Source organism: Haliotis cracherodii, unplaced genomic scaffold (assembly GCF_022045235.1).
Source record: "Haliotis cracherodii isolate W230 unplaced genomic scaffold, xgHalCrac1.p SCAF_10, whole genome shotgun sequence".
In the NCBI taxonomy this organism is placed as follows: Eukaryota; Metazoa; Mollusca; class Gastropoda; order Lepetellida; family Haliotidae; genus Haliotis; species Haliotis cracherodii.
The window spans coordinates 4,691,402-4,714,671 of NW_027266265.1; the positions used below are offsets into that span (position 1 = coordinate 4,691,402).

General features: G+C 41.8%; 2 protein-coding genes across 2 annotated transcripts; both read right to left on the minus strand.

The window, feature by feature from the left end:
* Positions 1-263: 263 nt before the first annotated feature.
* LOC139453979 (uncharacterized) lies at positions 264-9,534 on the minus strand. Its single transcript, XM_071235445.1, has 8 exons — positions 9,307-9,534; positions 6,752-7,161; positions 5,669-5,932; positions 4,715-4,910; positions 3,858-3,982; positions 2,162-2,320; positions 1,885-2,015; positions 264-440 (listed from the first exon to the last, which is right to left on the minus strand). Exons 1-8 carry the CDS (start codon positions 9,531-9,533, stop codon positions 279-281), a joined length of 1,674 nt encoding a protein of 557 aa, XP_071091546.1. The 5' UTR covers position 9,534; the 3' UTR covers positions 264-278.
* A 2,382-nt stretch (positions 9,535-11,916) lies between these two features.
* LOC139445460 (serine protease 7-like) lies at positions 11,917-21,198 on the minus strand. The gene is made up of 8 exons (XM_071226608.1): positions 21,021-21,198; positions 18,928-19,334; positions 17,176-17,445; positions 16,348-16,546; positions 15,444-15,568; positions 14,195-14,350; positions 13,032-13,162; positions 11,917-12,158 (listed from the first exon to the last, which is right to left on the minus strand). Exons 1-8 carry the CDS (start codon positions 21,167-21,169, stop codon positions 11,997-11,999), a joined length of 1,599 nt encoding a protein of 532 aa, XP_071082709.1. The 5' UTR covers positions 21,170-21,198; the 3' UTR covers positions 11,917-11,996.
* Between the last annotated feature and the right edge of the window lie 2,072 nt (positions 21,199-23,270).

Below are 23,270 nucleotides of genomic sequence, written 5' to 3' on the forward strand. Positions count from 1 at the left end.
ACCCTCTTTGCTTCATTTTTTAATTTTAATCTGTGAATGATAATGCGAATATAATAATTAATAATTATTGTGATTTATGATACTCTTTGATAAAGAAAGACACCGAAATTATTATTTCTGTGTATCCTTGTGAGAAATCAAACTCTCCACTTTGCCTGTGATATTGTCAAAAGTCGCGTAATCATCAACTCAGTCTCTGAAAAGGGACGTCGTAAAGAACACATGCACTACATGGCTTTTATCAATCTAGTTTTATTTCTTGCATATCTGACATAGATCTAGTTGTTGATGACGGCGTTGATCCAGTCGGTGTAGGCGGAGACGTCAGTGTAGATGCCGTTAGTCCCAGACAAGTTACAGTTCGCAGGTCCATAGGACGTAATACCACACTGAACCCACGCCCCATCATATTGGCACACAAGCGGCCCGCCGGAGTCACCCTGGGATCGGTGAGGTGACAAAAGTGTGCATCAGTCAGTCTTCATAAGAAGTGGATAGAATGAGACAACATGAATCTGAAGGGTGACTTCTTATTAAAGAAATATTATTTGAGAAATAAACGACGAATGGGAGGTTATCGTACAATAAAACACTGCAGGGATAATAAACCATGAAGAATGCAGTCCCGAGTGGTTTATTTTCCCTGCAGTGTTTTATTGTACGATAACCTCCCATTCGTCGTTTATTTCTCAAATAATATTTCTTTGTTATCTCATATAAGAAATAAACGACTCACGGTCTTTTTTTTATCGTACAATAAAACACTGCAGGGATAATAAACCATGAAGGGTGCAGGCCCGAGTGGTTTATTTTCCCTGCAGTGTTTTATTGTACCATAAAAAAAGACCGCGAGTCGTTTATTTCTTATATGAGATATCAACATTTTGTACAGCCTCTTTAAGGATAAAAGCAAGATAATTTATGGATATCAGGTGATGAAGCAGTAAGCGTATGCTCCGAAACGTTGTGTTATAATATAGAAGTTGACATCCATATATTCTCTTCCTTCAGTGTATCACTTCTAAATGCCTTTAAGTCTTTAAGGATGCTAATTAAATGTACCATCGTTGCGCAGGTACATCTGCGGGGAACAACTCACCCCAATATTCCCTCTAAAAAATAACGTTTAATAAGACAATGGTACGCCTCGACGGTTAGAACTGTAATATGTCACCGGTCATAGAACGCCCCCGTGGTCTAGCGGATAGAGCTGCCCAGAGGGCGGAAGTTCGAGTTTCGATCCCCTGCGGTGTCAAACCAAAAGACGTTGAAATATGGTACTTGCCATTACCCTGCCTGGCGCTCGGCTTTAAGGGGCTAAAAACAAGGATTGGTGGGCTCGGAGTCAGTATACTGTGTCTAAATGGGGTCTCAATGATAAACTGCGGCATGTCATCTCAGTGGGCAAGTACTCTTATACCGGCATTAGCCCAGACTTGTAAAAGTAGCCACACACACGTGCATAATAATCTTGAACGCTACGTTTTTACCTTTTACCTCACCTCACCTCAAATTCATAGAGATGTGTGAGGGGCTTAACGTTGCTTGGGGCACTATTTCATATTTATCAATGCCTGTCTTAAATTGGATATACCAAAGTGGCTAAAGTCGTAGTCGTTTATCATCTGGTTACGCCACGAGCACGGATGTAGCGTTGTTGAAACAAGGGTTAATATCGTCAGTTCTGGCACGGTTAAGGTAACGCTGTACAGAGATGTTAATAATGACATACATGAAAACTATACAAAGCGTCACCAGAAAGATACATTATAAAAACAACAAAATAATAAGGAAATATATCTCGAAGACGTGTCGGAGTTATTATGTGACAATTAATGTAAGTATGGGTTAGATCACAGTGTGTATCAGTTCGCGCCATCTTACGTTACAGGTGTCCGTGTTGCCGACTGCACAGATCTGTGTGTTGACGTCAGAGGGGGCGGGGGAGTTTGTTGGGCACCTTGCGGCATCGTAAGTGTCGACTACGGCCTCCTGTAGTGTGTTCGGGAACGCCACTGAAACATATACCATACTACCAAGCTTTTGATAGGGATGTTCCATCATAAACCGGATTTGAAATGCGAATATGACTTTCACCAAGATCTTCTAAGAAACACATTTCTTTTCGTTATTCCGATTAGCAGTAGCTGATTTTCCGTACCTGGGCGACCATTGGTTACGGCGGTTGCGCCCCATCCGGTAACGGTGCACTTCCGGTTGGCGAGATTGTTGCACTGAGTGCCAGTAGGGAGACACACGGGTTCTGCATTATCTATGCCATCAATTGGCGTCTCCAGGGTCAGTATCGAGATGTCATTGACTGAAATGTACATGGACAGATGCTGTTAATGAATTCGTTATTCAGTACTACACAGGCCACAGGCCCTTTGTACAAAATGTGTGACATATTTATGGCAAAATCACAATGATAACATACGTGTTCTTTCATCTTTACTGTGATACAGATATTTAGCGATATTAATAATGAGCTTTGTGTTAGTTGTAGATAAAAGAATATTAAACATTTATGTGTAGATAATATTTTGAAGGAATATACAGATGGTGTAGGTGGGTATATGCAGGGCACACCAGCATGAAATGAAACTCGTCTTCTTTAAGGCCAAATTGATATACACATGTTACTGGTAGTTTGCAAAATCTTTCTTTACGTGTGTGTGTGTGTGTGTGTGTGTGTGTGTGTGTGTGTGTGTGTGTGGTTTGACATGACCTAATCCTAGAGAAACTAACGTCGTTCTAATATTAGTAACCCAATTTTTCTTTCTTTGACTATCGTAAAAATACAACATATCATAATACTTTACGGTACGCGGGTACCCGTCATACACATTAAACAATATTTGAAAGCTCTCATCAAGGGAATCTGCAAATGGCACCTGTTAATGGCATTAATTGACACCCTACTGATACTGATTAGCAACGTATTCTGGAAGTTGACTTTGTACCACTAATGGTTGTTGATTGACGCCTCACTGCAATATTCCAGCAATGTGATTGCGGCCTGCAAATAATCGGTTATGGTCCAGACAATCCAGTGATCCATGTTCTCAGTAATGATTGGGATTCGATAGCATCCAACCAACCATGTCACCTAGCCTGACCATCCGATTCATTAAGTCGCCCCTTACGACCAGCGCAGGTGCTAGGGACCTATATTCGTCCTCAGAATCCTCCTGACCGCCTCCGTGGTCTAGTGATAGAGCGTCCGCCAGGTGAGCCGAAGGTCGGCGGTTCGATCCCCGGCCGCGTCATAACAAGAGACGTTGAAAGATGGTACTTTTTGTTACCCTGCCTGGCGCTCGGCATTGAGGAGCTAGAACAAGGACTGGTCGGCTCGGAGTCAGTATACTGTGTCTGAGTGGGGTATTCAGGTTAAATTGCGGCATGGTATCTCAGTGGACTATCACTATAATTCGGCATCAGTCCCGACTAGTACAAACAGACACACACACACATACACACACACACACACACACACACACACACACACACACACACACACACACACACACACACACACACACACACACACACACACACACACACACACACACATATGCCTACACACATACACACACACATGCCTACATATCCCCCCTCACACACACACACACACACACACACACACACACACACACACACACACACACACACACACACACACACACACACACGCACAAACACAAACACACACACACGCGCTATAAAAGTGCAATAATCTTGGACGCCACGCTGAACCCAATTGCTACTCACCTCCACCCCGGAATACCAAATATCACGAATGCCACCCTAAATCAGATCACCATCAGTAGATCGGTTGGTTTGTTGGTGATACTCACTTGTTTTAATTGAGTCGTAGTTAGGGTGGTCAGTGATGGCCGTCACCTGGATGACCTGCTCTCCGTCAGCTTTCGTCCGGTCAAATTCAGCCACGCCCACTGAGAGTGAGGAGGCAGTCTGTGCACTACGCCATGACAGAGAATCATGAAGAACATTTATTTACAACTGTTTGTACAACGGTCTGTAAATAATCGAGTCTGGACCAGACAATCCAGTGATTGGATCATAAGCATTGATCCAAGCAATTGGGATGCGATGACAGGCATCAACCAAGTCAGCGAGCCTGACCACCCGATCCCGTCCGTCGCCTCATACCACAAGCATAAACGCCTTTTACGGCAAGCATGGGTTGCTGAAGACCTACCCATGTATTCTAACCCTGATCTTCACGGGTCGACTGAACAAGTGAGTCAGACTCATTGTAGATTTGTGGTTAAGGTTTCAAGGTGGAGAAGTGTATAGATAGTACAGTAAACTACGGTTATAACGAACACGCTTATAACGAACGGATATCAGGAACTTACTTTTTTGGTCCCGACTATTTGCTGTAGTTATGCGGTATATATGCTTATAACGAACTACGGTTATAACGAACTGAAATTAGTAGTCCCTTTGAGTTCGTTATAACCGTACTTTACTGTATTCTAATCTGAACCTATGTTACATTTCACACAGGGATTGCTCGTTGTAGCAAACACATCAATATCTCCAACGTTGCTGACAACAAAACTGTGCCACACCCTTGACATTTCTCGCGCTTTGTTCGAACCAATCCCTCGGTGTACGTGTTAACACGAGATCAGGTTTCAAAACCAGCCCTTCTTGATGGTATGAAACAGCTTGTTGACGGACTTACGCAGTACAGTGGGCAGCGGTCATTATGTGAGTCGAGTCGATGATGGTTGCGCCGCATGCAAACTGACCTTTGATAAGGAGGGTGGTGGTGAAGGGATACTCCCCCACGTTGGCCGAAGCCCCATTGACCACGCGGAGGGACACCAGTGTGTTCCGTATTTGTGTCGAGACAGCGGGATCCAGGACTGTGCCGCAAGCTTCACGAAACAAGAGATACAATTACACACCGATGAGTGTATACTGAGTGAAATATATGAGTGAGTGAGTTGGGTTTAACGCCGCTTTTAACAGTATTACAGTTATATCGCTGCGTGTCAGCTTAATGTGTGAGGAAAGCCCCAAGTGATGCAGGTCTCAGACGTTTACCACTTCGGTGAAACCTACGAGCACGGTTATGGTGCTGACAAACCTAGAAACATAATCGGGGCGAACCGGGATTCGAACCCACAATCATAGGTTTCTGGCGTGCCCAAGGGACGCAATTCTGCACAGCATATCGCGGCACCTTAGACGACTGGGACACCCGTGCCCCCGGTTAACATATAAAGAATTACTCAAGAGATATTAGATGCACAAACGAACATACTGGTATACTGTGTGAACCGAAGCTCATGAACGCATCACATGTGACGTCATAGATCTATGGCGGGAGATGCACCATTTTTCTCGCACAGGATTAGCGTGTAATGTTTGGAAATCACGTGCAGCATATCGTGATAGGAATAAAGTCACTCTGTGGTAACACTTGACTGATTGTTTGTTTTGTCATTAATTCGTACACATTGGAAACATATCTTCTTAACTTACATCTTCTCCATATAAGTATATATGATTTGCTATGTAATAAACAATTTTCAGTTTTAGGTTTAAGAATCAGTGATGTATTTCTGAATATGTGATAGTGCTGCCTCCTAAAATATAGCAGTGATAACGAAATGTTTTGTTAATGACGTGCATTTTAGTGCAGGCGTGGTGGTCGTAGTCGTAGTCGTAGTCGTTGTGGTCGTTGTGGTTGTCGTAGTTGCAGTCGGTACTGGTGTTGGCCGTGGGGTAGGCCTAACTGGTGTGACCTGGCTGAGGAAGTTGATGATGTTGGGGCAAGCATATCCCAGGATGGCAAGCAGGCGGCTGTATCCTCGGCGGGCGTACATCCCCCGAGCCAGGCGCCCCAACATTCGACAGAACCGACGTCTTCCATAGTAGCCAATACGGCCATAAACTGAAATACAATGTATTGTGATCAAAGTATTATTTGTTTACTGTTGAATGTGGACACAGAGTCCTCAACTATGCTTATGGTACAAATCTGTCCATAACTGACACATACAGTTTGCCGGCACGGATGGGGATTGGACGTCTGTGGTCACAATGGCTGCTACTGGCCCAGGCTAAATCAACTTTACATTTCAACCAGGATCCAAAGCACAGATAAAATAAAAATATCGTAAATTTTGCCAAACTACACTTTCTTTGTCTTACAATCTAAAACAAATGAAATACTGTAGTCTTTAACAGCAAAACGAACGGGCGAAAGAAAGTAAACACTTGAAATTTGGACCCGTGAAGATCCGGGGTAGAATAGGTCATCAGCAACCCATGCTTAACGTAAAAGGCGACTATGCTTGTCGTAAGAGGCGACTAACGGGATCGGGTGGTCAGGCTCGCTGACTTGACTGTGCATGTCATGGTATCCCAATTATGTGGATCGATGCTCATGATGCCAATCACTGGATTGTCTTGTCCAGATTCGATTGTTTACAGTCCGCCGTCATTTAGCTTGGATATTGCTGAGTGCGGTGTTAAACAACAAACACAAATTTAACATTGGATTTGAAATAAACATTCAAACACTACTAGGTTGAAAACAGTCGCCTGTAATGAGATACTCATCAATATGATGTATTCAATGTCGCCCATGTTACCCGAAACAAGTACATGACCATCGAATAACCATTTCTTGTTTACATAATGTTTAGCTTTAGTTATTGTTTAGGGAATTAAAAATAGTTTTCTAAATTAAAATTTAAAGTTGACATACAGTATCCCGAGTAGCACTGAACACCATATCGGATAATTGGTCGTCGGTATCCTCGAAGCGTGTTGACCCCGTTCCAGAACGCTGCCGCAGCGTTGTTGCCGACGTTGAGCCGAGCCCTCTCTTCCGCCAGAATTTCTGCCTCTACCTGCTGGAATGTTTTGCCTCCAGTGAGAAACTTGGCGGTGTATTTCGTCACCCTTGTGCTGAAATATGTCCTGAGAACGTCGTCCAGGTCGTCGACTGCGGTGCCGTACCGACGTTTCAGCATAGCGTAATACACCCTGTCGAGGTAGGACAGCGCCGTGCTCGTGTCCTCTTCATCAGACAGGGAGTTGGCGTACACAGACTCAATGGTTGCAGTGGGGAGAGAGTCGAAACTCGTCAGTATCTTCTTCCCCACAACTTCGGCACTGAAAGTTCATGAAAGATTTAGACTGATCGCTGTGTGTTTACGAAGGGTATGATTTTTACTGCTGAAGTTTTTTAAGGTTATGTTATTACTATTGAAGTGTGCGTGTTTTAAGGTTATGTTTTTTATTACTCATGTATGTTTGTCTTATGGAGGGTATCTTATTACTGGTGAGGTCTGTGTGTTTATGGAGATTATGTTATTTCTGCTGAAGTCTGTTTTATGAAGGTTATTTAATTATTGCTGAAGCCTTTTTTCAATTCAAGTAATGTTATTACTGCTGATGTCGGTGTGTTTTTTTAGGCTATTTTATTACTGCTGAAGAATGTGTGCGTTTTTAAGTTGTGATATTACTCCTGAAGAATGTGTGTGCTTTGTTAGGTTATTTTATTATTGCTGAAGAATGTATGGTTTTTTAGGTGATTTTATTACAGCTGAAGAATGTATGGTTTTTAGGTGATTTTATTACTGCTGAAGAATGTGTGTGTATTGTTGTGTTTTTTTCATTACTGCTGAATAATGTGTGTGTTTTTGTAGGTTATCTTATTACTGCTGAATAATGTGTGTGTTTTTAGGTTATTTTATTACAGCTGAAGAATGTGTGTGTTTTTGTAGGTTAGTTTATTACAGCTTTTAGAATGTGTGTGTTATTAAGTTATAATATTACTACTGACGAATGTGTGTGCTTTGGTAGGTTATTTTATTACAGCTGAAGAATGTATGTGTTATTAAGTTATGATATTAATGCTGACGAATGTGAGTGCTTTGGTTGGTTATTTTATTACTGCTGAATAATGTGTGTGTTTTTGTAGGTTAGCTTATTTCTGCTGAAGAATGTGTGTGTTTTTGGGTTATTTTATTACAGCTGAAGAATGTGTCTGTTTTTAGGTTATTTTATTACAGCTGAAGAACGTATGTGTTTTTAGGTCATTTTATCACTGCTGAAGAATGTGTGTGTATTGTTGTGTTTTTTTATTACTGCTGAATAATGTGTGTGTTTTTGTTGGTTATTTTATTACTGCTGAATAATGTGTGTGTTTTTAGGTTGCTTTATTACTGTTGAAGAATGTGTGTGTGTTATTAAGTTATGATATTACTGCTGACGAATGTGTGTGCTTTGGTAGGTTATTTTATTACAGCTGAAGAATGTGTGTGTTATTAAGTTATGATATTACTGCTGACGAATGTGTGTGCTTTGGAAGGTTATTTTATTACAGCTGAAGAATGTGTGTGTTATTAAGTTATGATATTACTGCTGACGAATGTGAGTGCTTTGGTTGGTTATTTTATTACTGCTGAAGAATGTGTGTGTTTTTAGGTTAGTTTATTACAGCTGAAGAATGTGTGTGTTTTTGGGTTATTATATTACTGCTGAAGAATGTGTCTGTTTTTAGGTTATGATATTACTGCTGAATAATGTATGTGTTTTTAGGTTATTTTATTACTGCTGAATAATGTGTGTGTTTTTGTAGGTCATTTTATTACTGCTGAATAATGTGTGTTTTTAGGTTGTTTTATTACTGTTGAAGAATGTGTGTGTTTTTGTAGGTTAGTTTATTACTGCTGAAGAATGTGTCTGTTGTTAGGTTATTTTATTACTGCTGAAGAATGTATATGTTTTTAAGTTATTTTATCACTGCTGAAGAATGTGTCTGTTTTTAGGTTATTTTATTACTGCTGAAGAATGTATGTGTTTTTAGGTTATTTTATCACTGCTGAAGAATGTGTCTGTTTTTACGTTATTTTATTACAGCTGAAGAGTGTGTGTGTTTTTAGGTTATTATATTACTGCTGAAGAATGTGTCTGTTTTTAGGTTATTTTGTTACTGCTGAAGAATGTATTTGTTTGTGTAGGTTATTTCATTACAGCTGAAGAATGTGTCTGTTTTTAGGTTATTTTATTACTGCTGAAGAATGTGTGTGTTTTAGGTTATTTTATTACAGCTGAAATCTGTGTTATTACTCAAGAAGTGCGTAGATTGTCGATCTGTCGATCTGTCAACAGTCTATATGTAGCACATAAAACTACGTATATTGTAAAAAGTGTTACATTTCTTAGCAAAACAGGCCTTAATGATATATATTGATCTTAAAGACGTTATTCTCACGAACATGATTTGGACACATGTTTTATATATCTACTCACATGCAATCTTCATATCTGAAATCTCTGTAGTAGAAGCTCCTTATTTTGCAGTAATGCAAATCACGATCTGCGTTCCGGGTGTAGCTTTCGACTTCGCTGACAGCACCAACATCATCAAACGTTTCCGAAGGTTGTGAAGGGGTTGTGTTGGGAATGATGATGCCAACTTGATGTCTCGGTGAAATTACTGCCAGCACCAACGCGATGACTGCACCGCACACCGCCATATTGAATTAGCTACTTTGAGGTGTGACCGTGACTATATACAACGTGAGCTTTACGTCACTCAATAAGAACAAACCCACATTGTGCAAATTTGGGAACAAACACCGACACATGAAGTAAACAATAGTCAGTTTGTATACGTGCACAGCGTGTTTAAGGGGTACAGATTGTTGTGTATGTTTTCACGTTGTCGCCATGTTATGTCCATACAGCTGGAACAACAGCTAAACACTAACATGGTTGGTACAGTTTGAAATCAGTTTGAAGTGGTCAGTTGGTCTTAAAAGCACTTAGTACATCATGTCTGTCATAACAGCGTGGCAGTGGTAGCAAACGTACTATCATGGGATTGGTGCTGACAAACATCGATCATAAGCAGAACAGATTTGGATTCGAACCAGCAGTTGTTAAAACTAAGGGACACAACTCTTCACAGCACATCCTAGACAACACGGACATCTTACTCCGTGTATAGACCTGGTCGGTCATATGTTAAGTTCCTTAAGAAGGATTAGAAACATGATACGACACTGTCCGCATTTACCTTAAGTGTGCTGACAGTTTCCTTGTATACAGCAATGGGTAGCGTTCGTGTTAGTGTGAATGTAATGGATAATAGCTTGATCATGCATTCGCCTTACCAGTAGGTGTGTCACGTATGTACACGTAGACTGTACATTGCGGAGGTTCTGTACTCAACACGCCATGTGTCTTCATCTCTGTCTTAAATCAACTGGTGCAAGAGCGTGATGTGGATATATGATGTGTTCGAACCCGAATGGTTTACACTGTCCATCCCTAGACCATTCCGGCAAGATGAAACCCTTTGTTCTTCTCTCTGTATTGATGTCCATTGTAATAGAAATGTCTCTGGCACCGATACGGCTAGACTTGCCAAAGTCTGTTTTGATTATCGACTTCCAATTGTCTTTGGTGTGCCTCAACTGCATGACTGTCAGCCTGGACGTGCGCAGGGGCATTGATTGCCAAGAGTCTTGTACCATTTTCGACAGGCTCTGAACAACATATTGCAATTGGTATGTAGAAGAGCCCCCCACTACTACTACTACTACTACTACTACTACTACTACTACTACTACTACTACTACTACTACTACTACTACGTGCTGTTACTTTGTGTTTGTTTGTTGTTAAGCCACACGCAGTGATATTCCAGCTATATGACGGCGGTCTGTAATCGTGTCTGGACCAGGCACTCCAGTGATTGACATCATGAACATCTATCCACACAATTGGGATACGATGACATGCATCAATCAAGTCAGCGAGCCTGATACTACTACTACTACTACTACTACTATTCTACTACTACTACTACTGCTACTACTACTACTACTACTACTACTACTACTCATACTACTACTACTACTCATACTACTACTACTTTACTACTACTAATACTACTACTCATACTACTACTTCTACTACTACTACTACTACTACTACTACTACTACTACTACTGCTACCACTACTACCCTCTCCGTCGACGTCTTGTCTGCGTCCTCGTTGAAGAGGTCGGGGAATAGATCGGCGTGTGTCCTCAGTGTAATCTTTGCGTATTAGATGCTGATAATAACAGGGAAGACAGCGGAGATTAGTCAAGAAGTGAGTTGTTGAAAAGTAGAGTTTTCGTTTTCCTCTCATCTCATTTCCCATTAGTCCATTGCCGTCAACTAGTGTCACGAACAAGGCAGCTACGTGTCAATGACTTGTATCTGAATTCAGTTGGAAAATCTTCGTGATCAGTCAACAAAATAAGTAAAGCTAAGCCATCTCAATTCCAAAACGATTGACAATGGTGTTTTTATATTACTTTGTCTCCGAATCCGAAGACTCATTTCACAAAGTTGCACTTTGATAGAATAATTCTTCCCTTGGAACCTGTCAGCATGAGGATGAGGGCTGTAGGATGAGGGCTGTAGGATGTGGGCTGTAGGATGAGGGCCCACTGGAGCTGGGTGATTTAAGAACTCAACGAAACGTTTAGAAATTGTCACGAGAAAGATCTTTCTTGGACCCAAGCTGATATATTAAATGTACTATAAACATTACAAACATATGAATTTATCTTGGGCGTGTTCTTACTTAGATTTTGATTTGAAGTTCTAAAATGTCTTTTCACACATTTTAACCATATTGTGTATTTGATAATGTTAAAACTTAAAATGTGCAAAGATGAGAAAGACAATAGTCTAGATGCCAGCCGTTGGAATATGTCCGATAAGTTATATACCAATATTTCAAAGTTTTCAGCGATTTTGATATTTCTAGTGGATCAAAAAGGGCCATTATCCTACCGCTTCCTCCAAATAAAAACACGTGCTTGTTGAACAGTCGGAATCGCACAATGGACACAGTTAACAGCAAAGAATTCTTATGATTATGGAAAGCATTTTGTGGCTTTGATTTATTTGTAAGTAATACAAGAGGCGGGCGGCCTCCCTTATGACGCAAGAACGGTTTTGACCCAGGCGTTGTATTTGGCCAAGTTCGTGTAGACACCGTTGGTTCCCGCCAAGTTGCACACCTTAGGCCCGTATGATGTGATTCCGCATTGAACCCATTTGCTGCCGTATTGACAAAATAGAGGCCCGCCCGAGTCACCCTGTTGGGATGAAAATATGGATAATAGACAGGAGCATTTCAAAATGTAGCCATGTCAGTTCTATACATTAAACAATGGGTCATGACACAGTTCATTTCGTTCGCCATAACTGCTTAACATGAGAATAAGAATAACAACGATATAAATGATAATTACAGTGGTACGTCGATTATGAAGATGTTCATTTTGTTGTTGCTGCTGCTGCTGCTGCTGATGATGATGATGATGATGATGATGATGATGAAGAAGACAAGATATTATCTATTTTGAATTAAACCATATGTTCAAGTGGTGAACAATTGAATGGCCTTTGCATGTGTTTATGACGCTTGCCCCAGTTTGGGCAGAATGCGATTACCTTTTCGCGAACACCTGGTACCATCACTATAAGATTCATAAAACATGTTCACTTTATAGTCGGAATCGTACAATGGACCTTGGTTTTTGCAGAGATTTTCTATAATAGTGAAACACGTTTTGTAGTGAATAACTCATCACATATGTAGTGAGTGAGTGAGTGAGTGAGTTGGGTTTAACGCCACTTTTAACAGTATTCCGGTTATATCACGGCGTGTCAGCTTAATGTGGGGGGAAAACCCCAAGTGATGCAGTTCTCAGACGTTTACAGCTTCGGTAAAACCCACGAGCACGGGTATGGTGCTGACAAACCTAGAAACATAATCGGGGCGAACTGGGATTCGAACCCACAATTATAGGTTTCTGGCGTGTCCAGGGACGCAACTCTGCACAGCGAATTGCGGCGCCTCAGACGACTGGGCCACCCGTGCCTCCCCCCCCCCACCCCCCCCAATCACATATGCACAGAGTAAATGTTGACTTAACTTTTCTTTTATATGTGTGTATCATACTCACGTTGCAGGTATCGGAATTTCCAGTGGCACAGATCTGAGTGTTGGCGTCACTCATAGCGGGTAGTTTGGTAGGACACTTGGAGCCAGCGTAGGCCCTGACTGTGGCATCGCGGGGTGCATTGGGGAAAATCACTGTATAACAAATAATAATAATAATAATGATAATATTGATAATAATATCACACATTTAAAAATATAACTACTGTTCACTCCCTACATTTTGTGAATTCTAACCTTGGTGTCCGCGCGGTGATATTGCTGCAAAATTGCTATGAGAGCGGCACACAACACATACTCACACATTCACTCAACTATACTCAGTCGCCCGCTGGTGTGTTTGAATCCCGTACTGAACCCAATGCTAATCTTTCGTCTGTCAACACCGCTCGATGCTCGAACATTTAAATACCAAACTGCTTGCACATTATTCGGGAAACATGTGGCAATTGCTATCCAAAACGTATTCAATTAAATGTTATGGTCACCAAATGACTTAGTTATCTGGGTTTTTTTCACAATGATTCGGATACCTTAAAAAGGGGAAGGGGTTGCCGGGTAGCCTAGTGGTTAAAGCGTTCGCTCGACACGCCGAAGACCCGGGTTCGATTCCCGACATGGGTACAAGGTGTGAAGCCCATTTCTGCTGTCCCCCGCCGTGATATTGCTGAAATATTGCTAAAAGAGTCGTAAAACCATACTCACTCACTCAAAAAGGGGATGCGCACCTCTGCACCGAATCTGTTTGTTTGTTTGTTTAACGCCACACAAACAATATTCCAGCTACATGACGTCGGCCTGTAAATAGCCGAATCTGGACAAGACAATCTAGTGATTGACATCATGAGCATCAATCTACACAATTGGGATACCATGACATGCATCAAGCAAGTCAGCGAGCCTGACCACCCGATCCCGTTAGTCGCCTCTCACGACAAGCATAGTCGCCTTTTACGGCATGGGTTGCTGAAGACCTATTCTGGGTACGATTGCGGGTTTCACCTAAATGAATATGGTCTACGACATGCGTCATTTTCATGGCTCACCTCTAATTGTAGATGACAGGGTAAGGTTGAAAGATCCTTCCAAGCGGTGTTAAACTCGCTCAGTCACTCACTCACTCACTCACTCAGTCACTCACTCAGGCGTGCACTTCAAAACTCTTACGAGTATTATCCACGATCTTCTTGGCTCCCCATCCAGCTACAACGCACTTTCGGTTGGATATAGTCTTGCACTGCTTCCATCGAGGGAGGCAAACAGGTTCTGCGTTAGTCACGCCAGCGATGGGCTGAGTCAGCGTCAGAATGGAGATGTCGTTGACTGAGGGAAACAAGGTGACCAAAGTCGCCATTATGCCAATACAACGATATACTTTAATATAGACTTACGGCAGTCTTAGCGCTAAGATGATCATAGCTACCATACTTTAATATAGACTTACGATAGTCTTAGCGATAAGACGAACGTAACTACCATTCTTTAAAATAGACTTACGGCAGTGGTAGTGTAAGATGATCTTAATTGCTATACTTTCATACCGACTTACGGCAGTCGTAGCGCTAAGATGATCGTAACTACCATACTTTAATATAGACTTACGGCAGTCTTAGCGATAAGATGATATTAACTACCATACTTTATATAGACTTACGGCAGTCGTAGCGATAAGATGATATTAACTACCATTCTTTAATATAGACTTACGGCAGTCGTAGCGATAAGATGATCTTAACTACATTTCTTTAATATAGACTTACGGCAGTCTTAGCGATAAGATGATCTTAACTACCATACTTTATATAGACTTACGGCAGTCGTAGCGATAAGATGATCTTAACTACATTTCTTTAATATAGACTTACGGCAGTCGTAGCGATAAGATGATCGTAACTACCATACTTTATATAGACTTACGGCAGTCGTAGCGATAAGATGATCTTAACTACCATACTTTATATAGACTTACGGCAGTCGTAGCGATAAGATGATCGTAACTACCATACTTTATATAGACTTACGGCAGTCTTAGCGATAAGATGATCGTAACTACCATACTTTATATAGACTTACGGCAGTCTTAGCGATAAGATGATCGTAACTACCATACTTTATATAGACTTACGGCAGTCTTAGCGATAAGATGATCGTAACTACCATACTTTATATAGACTTACGGCAGTCTTAGCGATAAGATGATCGTAACTACCATACTTTATATAGACTTACGGCAGTCTTAGCGATAAGATGATCGTAACTACCATTCTTTATATAGACTTACGGCAGTTTTAGCGCTATGATGATCGTAACTAACATATTTTAATATCGACTGACGGCAGCCGTAACCATAAGTTAATCTTAACTGCCATACTTTAATATAGACAAAAGATGTTACATTCCAAACCAACACACTCACTGACTTTCCTTGAGTCGTATTTTGGGTGGTTTGTGACCTTCTCTACCTGATATACCTTCTCCCCATCAACCTGAGTGATGTCAAACTCGGCCACACCCACAGACAGGTCACTCGCTGTTGAACCTCTGGCAAAATACAAACCGTTACACAGTTACACAAAAATAGGGTCAATTATGCACAATTATGCATGTGTGTGTGTGTGTGTGTGTGTGTGTGTGTGTGTGTGTGTGTGTGTGTGTGTGTGTGTGTGTGTGTGTGTGTGTGTGTGTGTGTTTGTATGTATGTACATGTAGGTATATGTGTTGGCATGTGTGTGGGTAGGTGTGTAGGCATGTGTGGGTAGGTGTGTTGACATGCGTGTAGGCTTTTGTACAGGTATGTATGTAGGCATGAGTGAGAATATGTGTAGCCACGTGTGTAGGCATGTATGTATGTATTTGAGTAGGCATGTGTGAATATGTGTGTAGGCATGTGCGTGTAGGTATGTGTGAGTATGTGTGTAGGCATGTGCGTGAGTATGTGTGTAGGCGTGTCTGGTAGGCATTTGTGTAGGTATGTGTGTAGGCATGTGTGAGTATGTGTTTAGGCATGTGTGAGTATGTCTGTATGCATGTGCGTGAGTATGTGTGTAGGCGTGTCTGGTAGGCATTTGTGTAGGTATGTGTATAGGCATGTGTGAGTATATGTGTAGGCATGTGCGTGTAGGTATGTGTATGTGTGTAGGCATGTATGTGAGTATGTGTGTAGGCGTGTCTGGTAGGCATTTATGTAGGTATGTGTGTAGACATGTGTGAGTATGTGTGTAGGCATGTATGTGAGTATGTGTGTAGGCGTGTGTGAGTATGTGTGAAGGCGTGTGTGAGTATGTGTGTAGGCATGTATGTGGGCAGGTGCTGATGCTTACTCTGTGCAGTGAGCTGCCGTCAGGATGTGTGTTGGGTCAATGATGCTGGCTGTGCAGATGACCCCACCCCTCCTCATGAGGGTGGCCAGGAACTTGTACTCCCCCTTGGCCACCGTCTGCCCATTGATGACCCGGAGTGACACCAGGGTGGTTCTCAACTGTCTGGACACGGTCGGGTCAAACTTGCTTCCACACTTCCCTTGAAACAAAGGTAAACCTCTTTCTCTGCATTTGAATAGTCTCAAGTGAAAGACTGATGTGTTTCTTACATAGCATTGTCCATATACCGTACTAAACATAAATGTTGCCCTAGGTTAGTGACGACTTGGAGCGACTGCATGTACCATCATGTAGTGGTGTAACCGCTACTTCATTACTACCTTATTTTATTTGAGTTTCGTCAAATCGCATTTACACTGAATCGTTTTTGAACACACTCCTGAAATATAATCATTTTTTAGGTAGTTTGGTATGCTGAATGTTTGTGGGCAGTTCTAACACAGAGAAGTATTTAAATACTAGGGAATGTCTGGGAATGTCAACCATCGTGAAATGTACAATGCTGAATGTATAATGTTATAGTATACTGTTGAATGTATAATGTTGAATGTATGGTGTTGAATGTATAATGTTATAGTATACTGTTGAATGTATACTGTTGAATGTATAATGTTGAACGTATAATGTTGAATATATGGTGTTGAATGTATAATGTTATAGTATACTGTTGAATGTATACTGTTGAATGTATAATGTTGAATTTATAATGTTCCATTCATTACTCCCACACATCAGTTGTAAATAAGCATTTCACAAAAGTAACCAAACCGTTGTAACTGGGCTTCTTTGTTGTAGTGTCGGGCTTGGGATTAGCGGTTGATGTACTGCTAGGCACTGCTTCCGTTGTCGGCGTTGTCTGCAAGCCCAGTACAACAGTCTCGCCCGAACCGTCCTGTGTGATGTTGGCTCCTGTGCAGGCCTGCGTAATGAGGGTCTGCAGATAATGGAACCCGTCGATGTTGCCAAGTGATGTCGCTGTATCCAGGAGGCTCCGACAGAAAGTTGACTGCTCACCCTCGAGCCCGAGCTGTATGATTGCTGGAAAGGGTTACAAAAAATCTTGAAACGGGCTAAGGTCCAAGAATGTCTCTTGTACAATGTCGTTTCCAACATGAATGAAGTAGGGAGATGCGTTCCTGGTATCATCAACTTTTGATAGTGATTCATGCGTGAGTGAGTGAGTATGGTTTTCCGCCGCTTTTAGCAATATTCCAGCAATATCACGGCAGGGGACACCAGAAATGGGCTTCACATATTGTACCCATGTGGGAAATCGAACCCGGATCGTCGGCGTGACGAGCGAACGCTTTAACCACTAGGCTACCCGATCGCCCCCTTAGTGATATGCTTGTTTCATCCGGAATTCGCACAATGTACTCTGCTTATAGGTAATGTTTCTTAGAATTATGGATGTTGGAACACACATCCCCAACGTTTCTATTAACGGTGCCCGAACGAAGCCAAGATGAACGGTAAGTTTTCATCCGACCCCAATGCAATTCAGTTCGAGGAAATTACATTCAGTCACAATCATTATTTTATTATCATTGCAATTCATGCGTAGTGCCTCCTTGCGTGTCATCGAACCTCGACACCGGGAACCGTTGTTCGTAATACCAATCACTGGATTTTCTGGTTCAGACTCGATTATTTATAGGCCATCGTCATACAACTAGACAAATATACACACCAACAAATAAAATCAAACAAAGCATCTATCAGATGACGCCAACACTGCCCATTTACATAAAGTAATTTTAGCACTATTCTAATCCCACTTTCTAATCCTTCTTTCATATACTTGCAAAAACCAGCTACATGGATACGGTCTGTGGCATCTGAGCACAATTATATCACATAGCCAAAAGGAGCTCTCACACTTTGCCGAGGTGGTTGCCGAGCTTAACTCGGTAAGGACTCGGGAGGAGCCTACATATATACGAGTATCATAAGAGTACGCTAAGAGTGTGTTACGAGCCTTATATGGGTCCGATAGGAGTCAAATAGGAGTCTAATAGGAGTCTATTAAGAGTTGCATACGAGCACCTCGATACGAACTGTACGAGTTTGGTACAACTTTGGTACGACTTTGGTACGAGGTGGCTCAAGCTGCTAAATAATTCGGCGGGAATTCGTCACATGATTTAACGGAGGCTCGTATAGTTCGTATAGCTCATATTAGACCCGGTCAACTCGGCAATAAATTGTGCAGACGATCCTCATACGAGTTCTGTACGAGCACCACGAGGTAGCCCACGAGGGTACTACGAGTAGGGCAAGTATGTTACGAGTTTCTTACGGGTTTCTTAGGAGTTGGCTGGCGGCCCGAGTGTTTTGAGCAGTTCTCTCTCGTAGATCAGTACGAGGTATCCCGAGTTACCCCGAGTTTAATACGACCTTGCTACGAGCTCCATACGAGTACCCCCGAGTCAGCTCGGGTCCATACTCGGGACGCAACTCGGCAAAGTGTGAGAGCCCCTTAACGAACTACTGACGTACAGGGTAGCACATTTCACTTACTTCTCTTGGTATAACCCTCTAGAGCTTGCATTACATCCTGACTGCCGTATGCCCTCAAAGTGTTGATGGCGTTCCAGAAGTCTGCAGCCTTGCCATCCCAGACCTGTAACTCACGCCGCAGTTGACGGAGTAAATCTGAGGCCACCTCCTCAAACGTCTTTTCGCTGTTGGTGACGTCGTCGTAGTAGGCTGTGATGGTTGTGTTGAAGAACGCCTTCAGGACGTTGTTCAGCTTGGCCACGTCGCTACCAAACTGTATCGTCAGCCTTTTCAGGTACACGGAGTCAATATATTGGGAGACTGTAAAGACATCCTTGTTGCCGAGGACGTGGTTGTAGACCGCCTCCACTATGGGGATAGGGAGCGAGGAGAGGCTCTCGAGGACACGAGTGGCTACACGGTCGGAGCTGGAGTACAGGTCGAGTTACAAAGAGTCATCTTCCCGAAGCTCAGGTGTTAACTGACTATAAAAATCCTACCCTTGCCGAACTAGGCTGGAATTATGGAGATATATTTGGGCTGGACAATCGAGTCTTTTGCAAAGTCCAATCAAATTCGCGCAACTAAATCGACATCCGGTTCGTAAACTGCCGTGCAGATTTCGGTCGATTGCAGGATTTGCAAAGCATGTGTACCGACAACAAATCGTCAACTGATATTTTCCAAATCGTTTATTGTTTTTAATCAAAGTGCTCATGTGATTTGATGCACTTTGTGATGTAAGACCCTTTTTATTACAATATAGATCTTGATTATCGATCAGATCGTCTTAACTGAGCGACGCCATTTTATTTGAAGCAAATGCAAGTGACATGAGAGGTAGAATCTGATTGGTCAATAGAAGGGACATAGAAAGGAAGTAACTCTTCATAGCCACTGGTGGCGATACGATCGAGCCCAGAAATTCCAGCCCAGTTCGGCAAGGGTGGAAACTGGACTTTTACAGCCAGTTCACTACAGCAAAGAGTAGGTTCAAACCAAAGATTAAATCACTGGAAACAGTGAACATTCTGTCAATTCTGACATAGTGCCTCCCGAATCAGTACTAGTATTAACATCTCCATATGTATAATAAAATCATTATTGCAGAATCCTGCTTTGTTAATCAGAACCTTTGTCAATTGTGACGATTTCCCTGAGACGGATACCGTTCAGATTGCCAGAGATTGAGTTGTGCATTGTACGAAATTGTTACGGAAGTTATTGTTAGTTTTCACATGAAATTGTCTTTTAATATAATGATCGTCAAGCTCTGAGGTGTGATTCTAATATGACTGATAGACTTCAGTGTTCCTTAACAGATTGGAAAAGCAGCTCCTCGTTATCAACAACTGTCTACGTGAGCAGCAACAATCTACATGAGCAATAACTATTTACTTGAGCAACAACTATCTACTTGGGCAACAACTATCTACGTGAGCAACAACTATCTACTTGGGCAACAACTATCTACATGAGCAATAACTATCTACTTGAGCAACAACTATCTACTTGAGCAACAACTGTCTACTTCAGCAACAACTATCTACGTGAGCAACAACTATCTACTTGAGCAACAACTGTCTACTTCAGCAACAACTATCTACGTGAGCAGCAACAATCTACATGAGCAATAACTATTTACTTGAGCAACAACTATCTACTTGGGCAACAACTATCTACGTGAGCAACAACTTTCTACTTCAGCAACAACTGTCTACTTCAGCAACAACTATCTACTTGAGCAACAACTATCTACTTGAGCAACAACTGTCTACTTCAGCAACAACTATCTACGTGAGCAACAACTATCTACTTGAGCAATAACTATCTACATGAGCAACAACTATCTACGTGAGCAACAACTATCTACTTCAGCAACAACTGTCTACATAACAACAGGCTCAATCACTGGATTGTCTTGTCTAGACACGATTATTTACAGACTGGCGTTATATAGATGGAATGTTGCTGAGCGCAGCGTCAAACAGCGAAAAAAACAAGCAAACACGAGAAACAACTTTCAACAAGTACAACCTTAGACAAAAGCAACACCTATAGACAAGATCCTTGGTTATCAGCCAACAACTGTGTCGCAGAAAGGTGTTACTCACACGCATGACGCATCTGCCCCGCAGGCTTGTAGGGCAGTTTCAGCGCTCGCTCTGTACAGCTGCACTGCGTCAAATGCTTGGAAATCATCAAATGTTGCATATGCAGTCGCAATGACTGTTGCAAGTATAACTATGCACATACGGGCCATCGTTGCAAAGTGAAGTAACTGTATGCCGTCTTCAGCTTTTAAAGTAAATACAACAATATGCACAAATAATGGGTCATTTGCCTGTTAGAATCCAACAATTGCCATATGAGAGGCAGCTGTGTGCATGTTTGGATAGGGGGTCGAGATCGTTCAACGTGTTTACTTGCAAATCCTAAATCCATACTTTTTAAAAAAGTTTTTGTTTCTGCCATTGTTGGTTTACAATAAGACATGTGTCTGAGATACAAAGTTGTATACCTATCTTGCTTTGCCATTTTACAGGTTTGCATTATTTACTTGTTGTAATGATTTGTTGTGAGAGAGAATGTTTGAAGTGACACCGCTTTGAACAGTATTTCAGTTATATCACATTGTGTCAGCTTAATGTGGGAGAAAGTCCGATGTGATCCATATTTTAAACGTTTGCCACTGGCAGAGGTATGGTGTTGACAAACTACAATCATAATAGGGGTGTAATGGGATTCAAACCCACGATCATAGGATCCCGGCACAGCAAAGGAACAGAACTCTGCCCAGGGACTTGTTGACTCTTATGTCGAATTGGCCACCTGTGACTACAGCGATGTGATGCGGTTGGTAAGGTGTGAGTTACTTAAAGCTAATTATCTTGGAAGATGTGCAATGGCAGTGGATACAAAAAATGCTGATCACAAATACATAAACATTGGAAACAATTGTCAAAAGGATTCTGTGAAATATGTAAATACGTGGTTTGTACTTCACTAGAATAGTGCAACCGACACAGCAATTACATGCAAATGAAAGACATCTGAGCAAATACAACTGATCGATCTAGTTCCAGTGCGCGATGGATCGTGGATAATCCAGTCACCAAATACGCTGCGCAGAGTTATGTTGATTAGGGGTGACAGGATCCTAAGATCTTGGTTTTGAATCTCTCTTCGCCATGATTATGTTCTTTCTTTGTCAGCATTTTATGCGTATCCCCGTTCTCCTTGCTTTCAAAAAAGTCATCAACATGTGAGATCTAGATCTCTTCGACATAAGCTGACACGTCGTGAAATGCTGATAAAATCGTCGTTAAACCAAACTCATTCACTCACTCCCGGGAAGCACGGGTGTCCCAGTCGTCTAAGGCGCCGCGATTCGCTGTGCAGAGTTGCGTCCCTGGACACGCCAGAAACCTATGATTGTGGTTCGAATCCCAGTTCGCCCCGATTATGTTTCTAGGTTTGTCAGCACCATACCCCTGCTCGTAGGTTTCAGCAAGGTGGAAAATATATAGAGAATCTCAAAAGGGTGTCTTTTGATATCAATTATATCAACGATTGTTGATATATTTGATATCAAAAGACACGAGAATGAGATTTTATTAACTTTTGCAGTTTGCAGACTGTAATAAGCAGTGTCTTAAGTGTAAAACGTACTGCTAACAGCTTCAGTAGCAGAGCCATTAGTGATGTCATTTGATTGTGACGTCATGGTAACAATGAGATCAAATTGGTCTGCAAACTTCAATTTCATTGCAGCGATATATACAATCTGTATATCTCCTGTAGGAGCCAGTTTGGGAAACTAAAAAATGTGAGGGAGGCATCGTCTTGAGTTTTCCTTTCAGATTAAGCTGGCACACCGTAATATAACCGATCAAATGTTCCAAGCAGCGTCAAACTCAACTCACTTATTCTCAAAATGTTCATCTGAGAATAGTGCGCTGTTTAATACTCACATGCATTCTTGCACTGAGCCACAACCTTGTAGGTCGTGTTTCGCCACGTCCAGGTAGCAGGACACATGTTTAAAAGCGTCGTAGTCGCTGGACCCACACATCACAGGAACCATTGTCTGCGCCATTACTGTAAGCAACGCTATCACACACACCATCACCATGTTGAAGGTTGACACGGAAATGAAGGTAAATGCGAATTTAAGTCCGTAATCTTACAAAATGTCTGACAAAATTACAGACATACCACTCCTTACTGATGCTGTAAGACCTAAACATAACGGATCCATAGATATATAAACAAGTGCTGTACAAGGTGTATACAAAACGTGATTCTCCTCCACACACGAACATAATGATCTCCGGAAAGCTTAATCTTTTTATATTCTCAGA

Excerpts from the sequence above, each read along its gene's own strand:
- LOC139453979 (XM_071235445.1), bottom strand. The coding sequence starts at position 9,533 with ATGGCGGTGTGCGGTGCAGTCATCGCGTTGGTGCTGGCAGTAATTTCA. Across the intron at positions 3,983-4,714 it reads ACCGCTGCCCACTGTACTGC|TGCACAGACTGCCTCCTCAC; the intron begins GTAAGTCCGTCA and ends GTCATGGCGTAG. Across the intron at positions 441-1,884 it reads GCAACACGGACACCTGTAAC|GGTGACTCCGGCGGGCCGCT; the intron begins GTAAGATGGCGC and ends CACCGATCCCAG.
- LOC139445460 (XM_071226608.1), bottom strand. The coding sequence starts at position 21,169 with ATGGCCCGTATGTGCATAGTTATACTTGCAACAGTCATTGCGACTGCA. Across the intron at positions 16,547-17,175 it reads AAAGAAGCCCAGTTACAACG|GGAAGTGTGGAAGCAAGTTT; the intron begins GTTTGGTTACTT and ends CTTTGTTTCAAG. Across the intron at positions 12,159-13,031 it reads GAAATTCCGATACCTGCAAC|GGTGACTCGGGCGGGCCTCT; the intron begins GTGAGTATGATA and ends TCATCCCAACAG.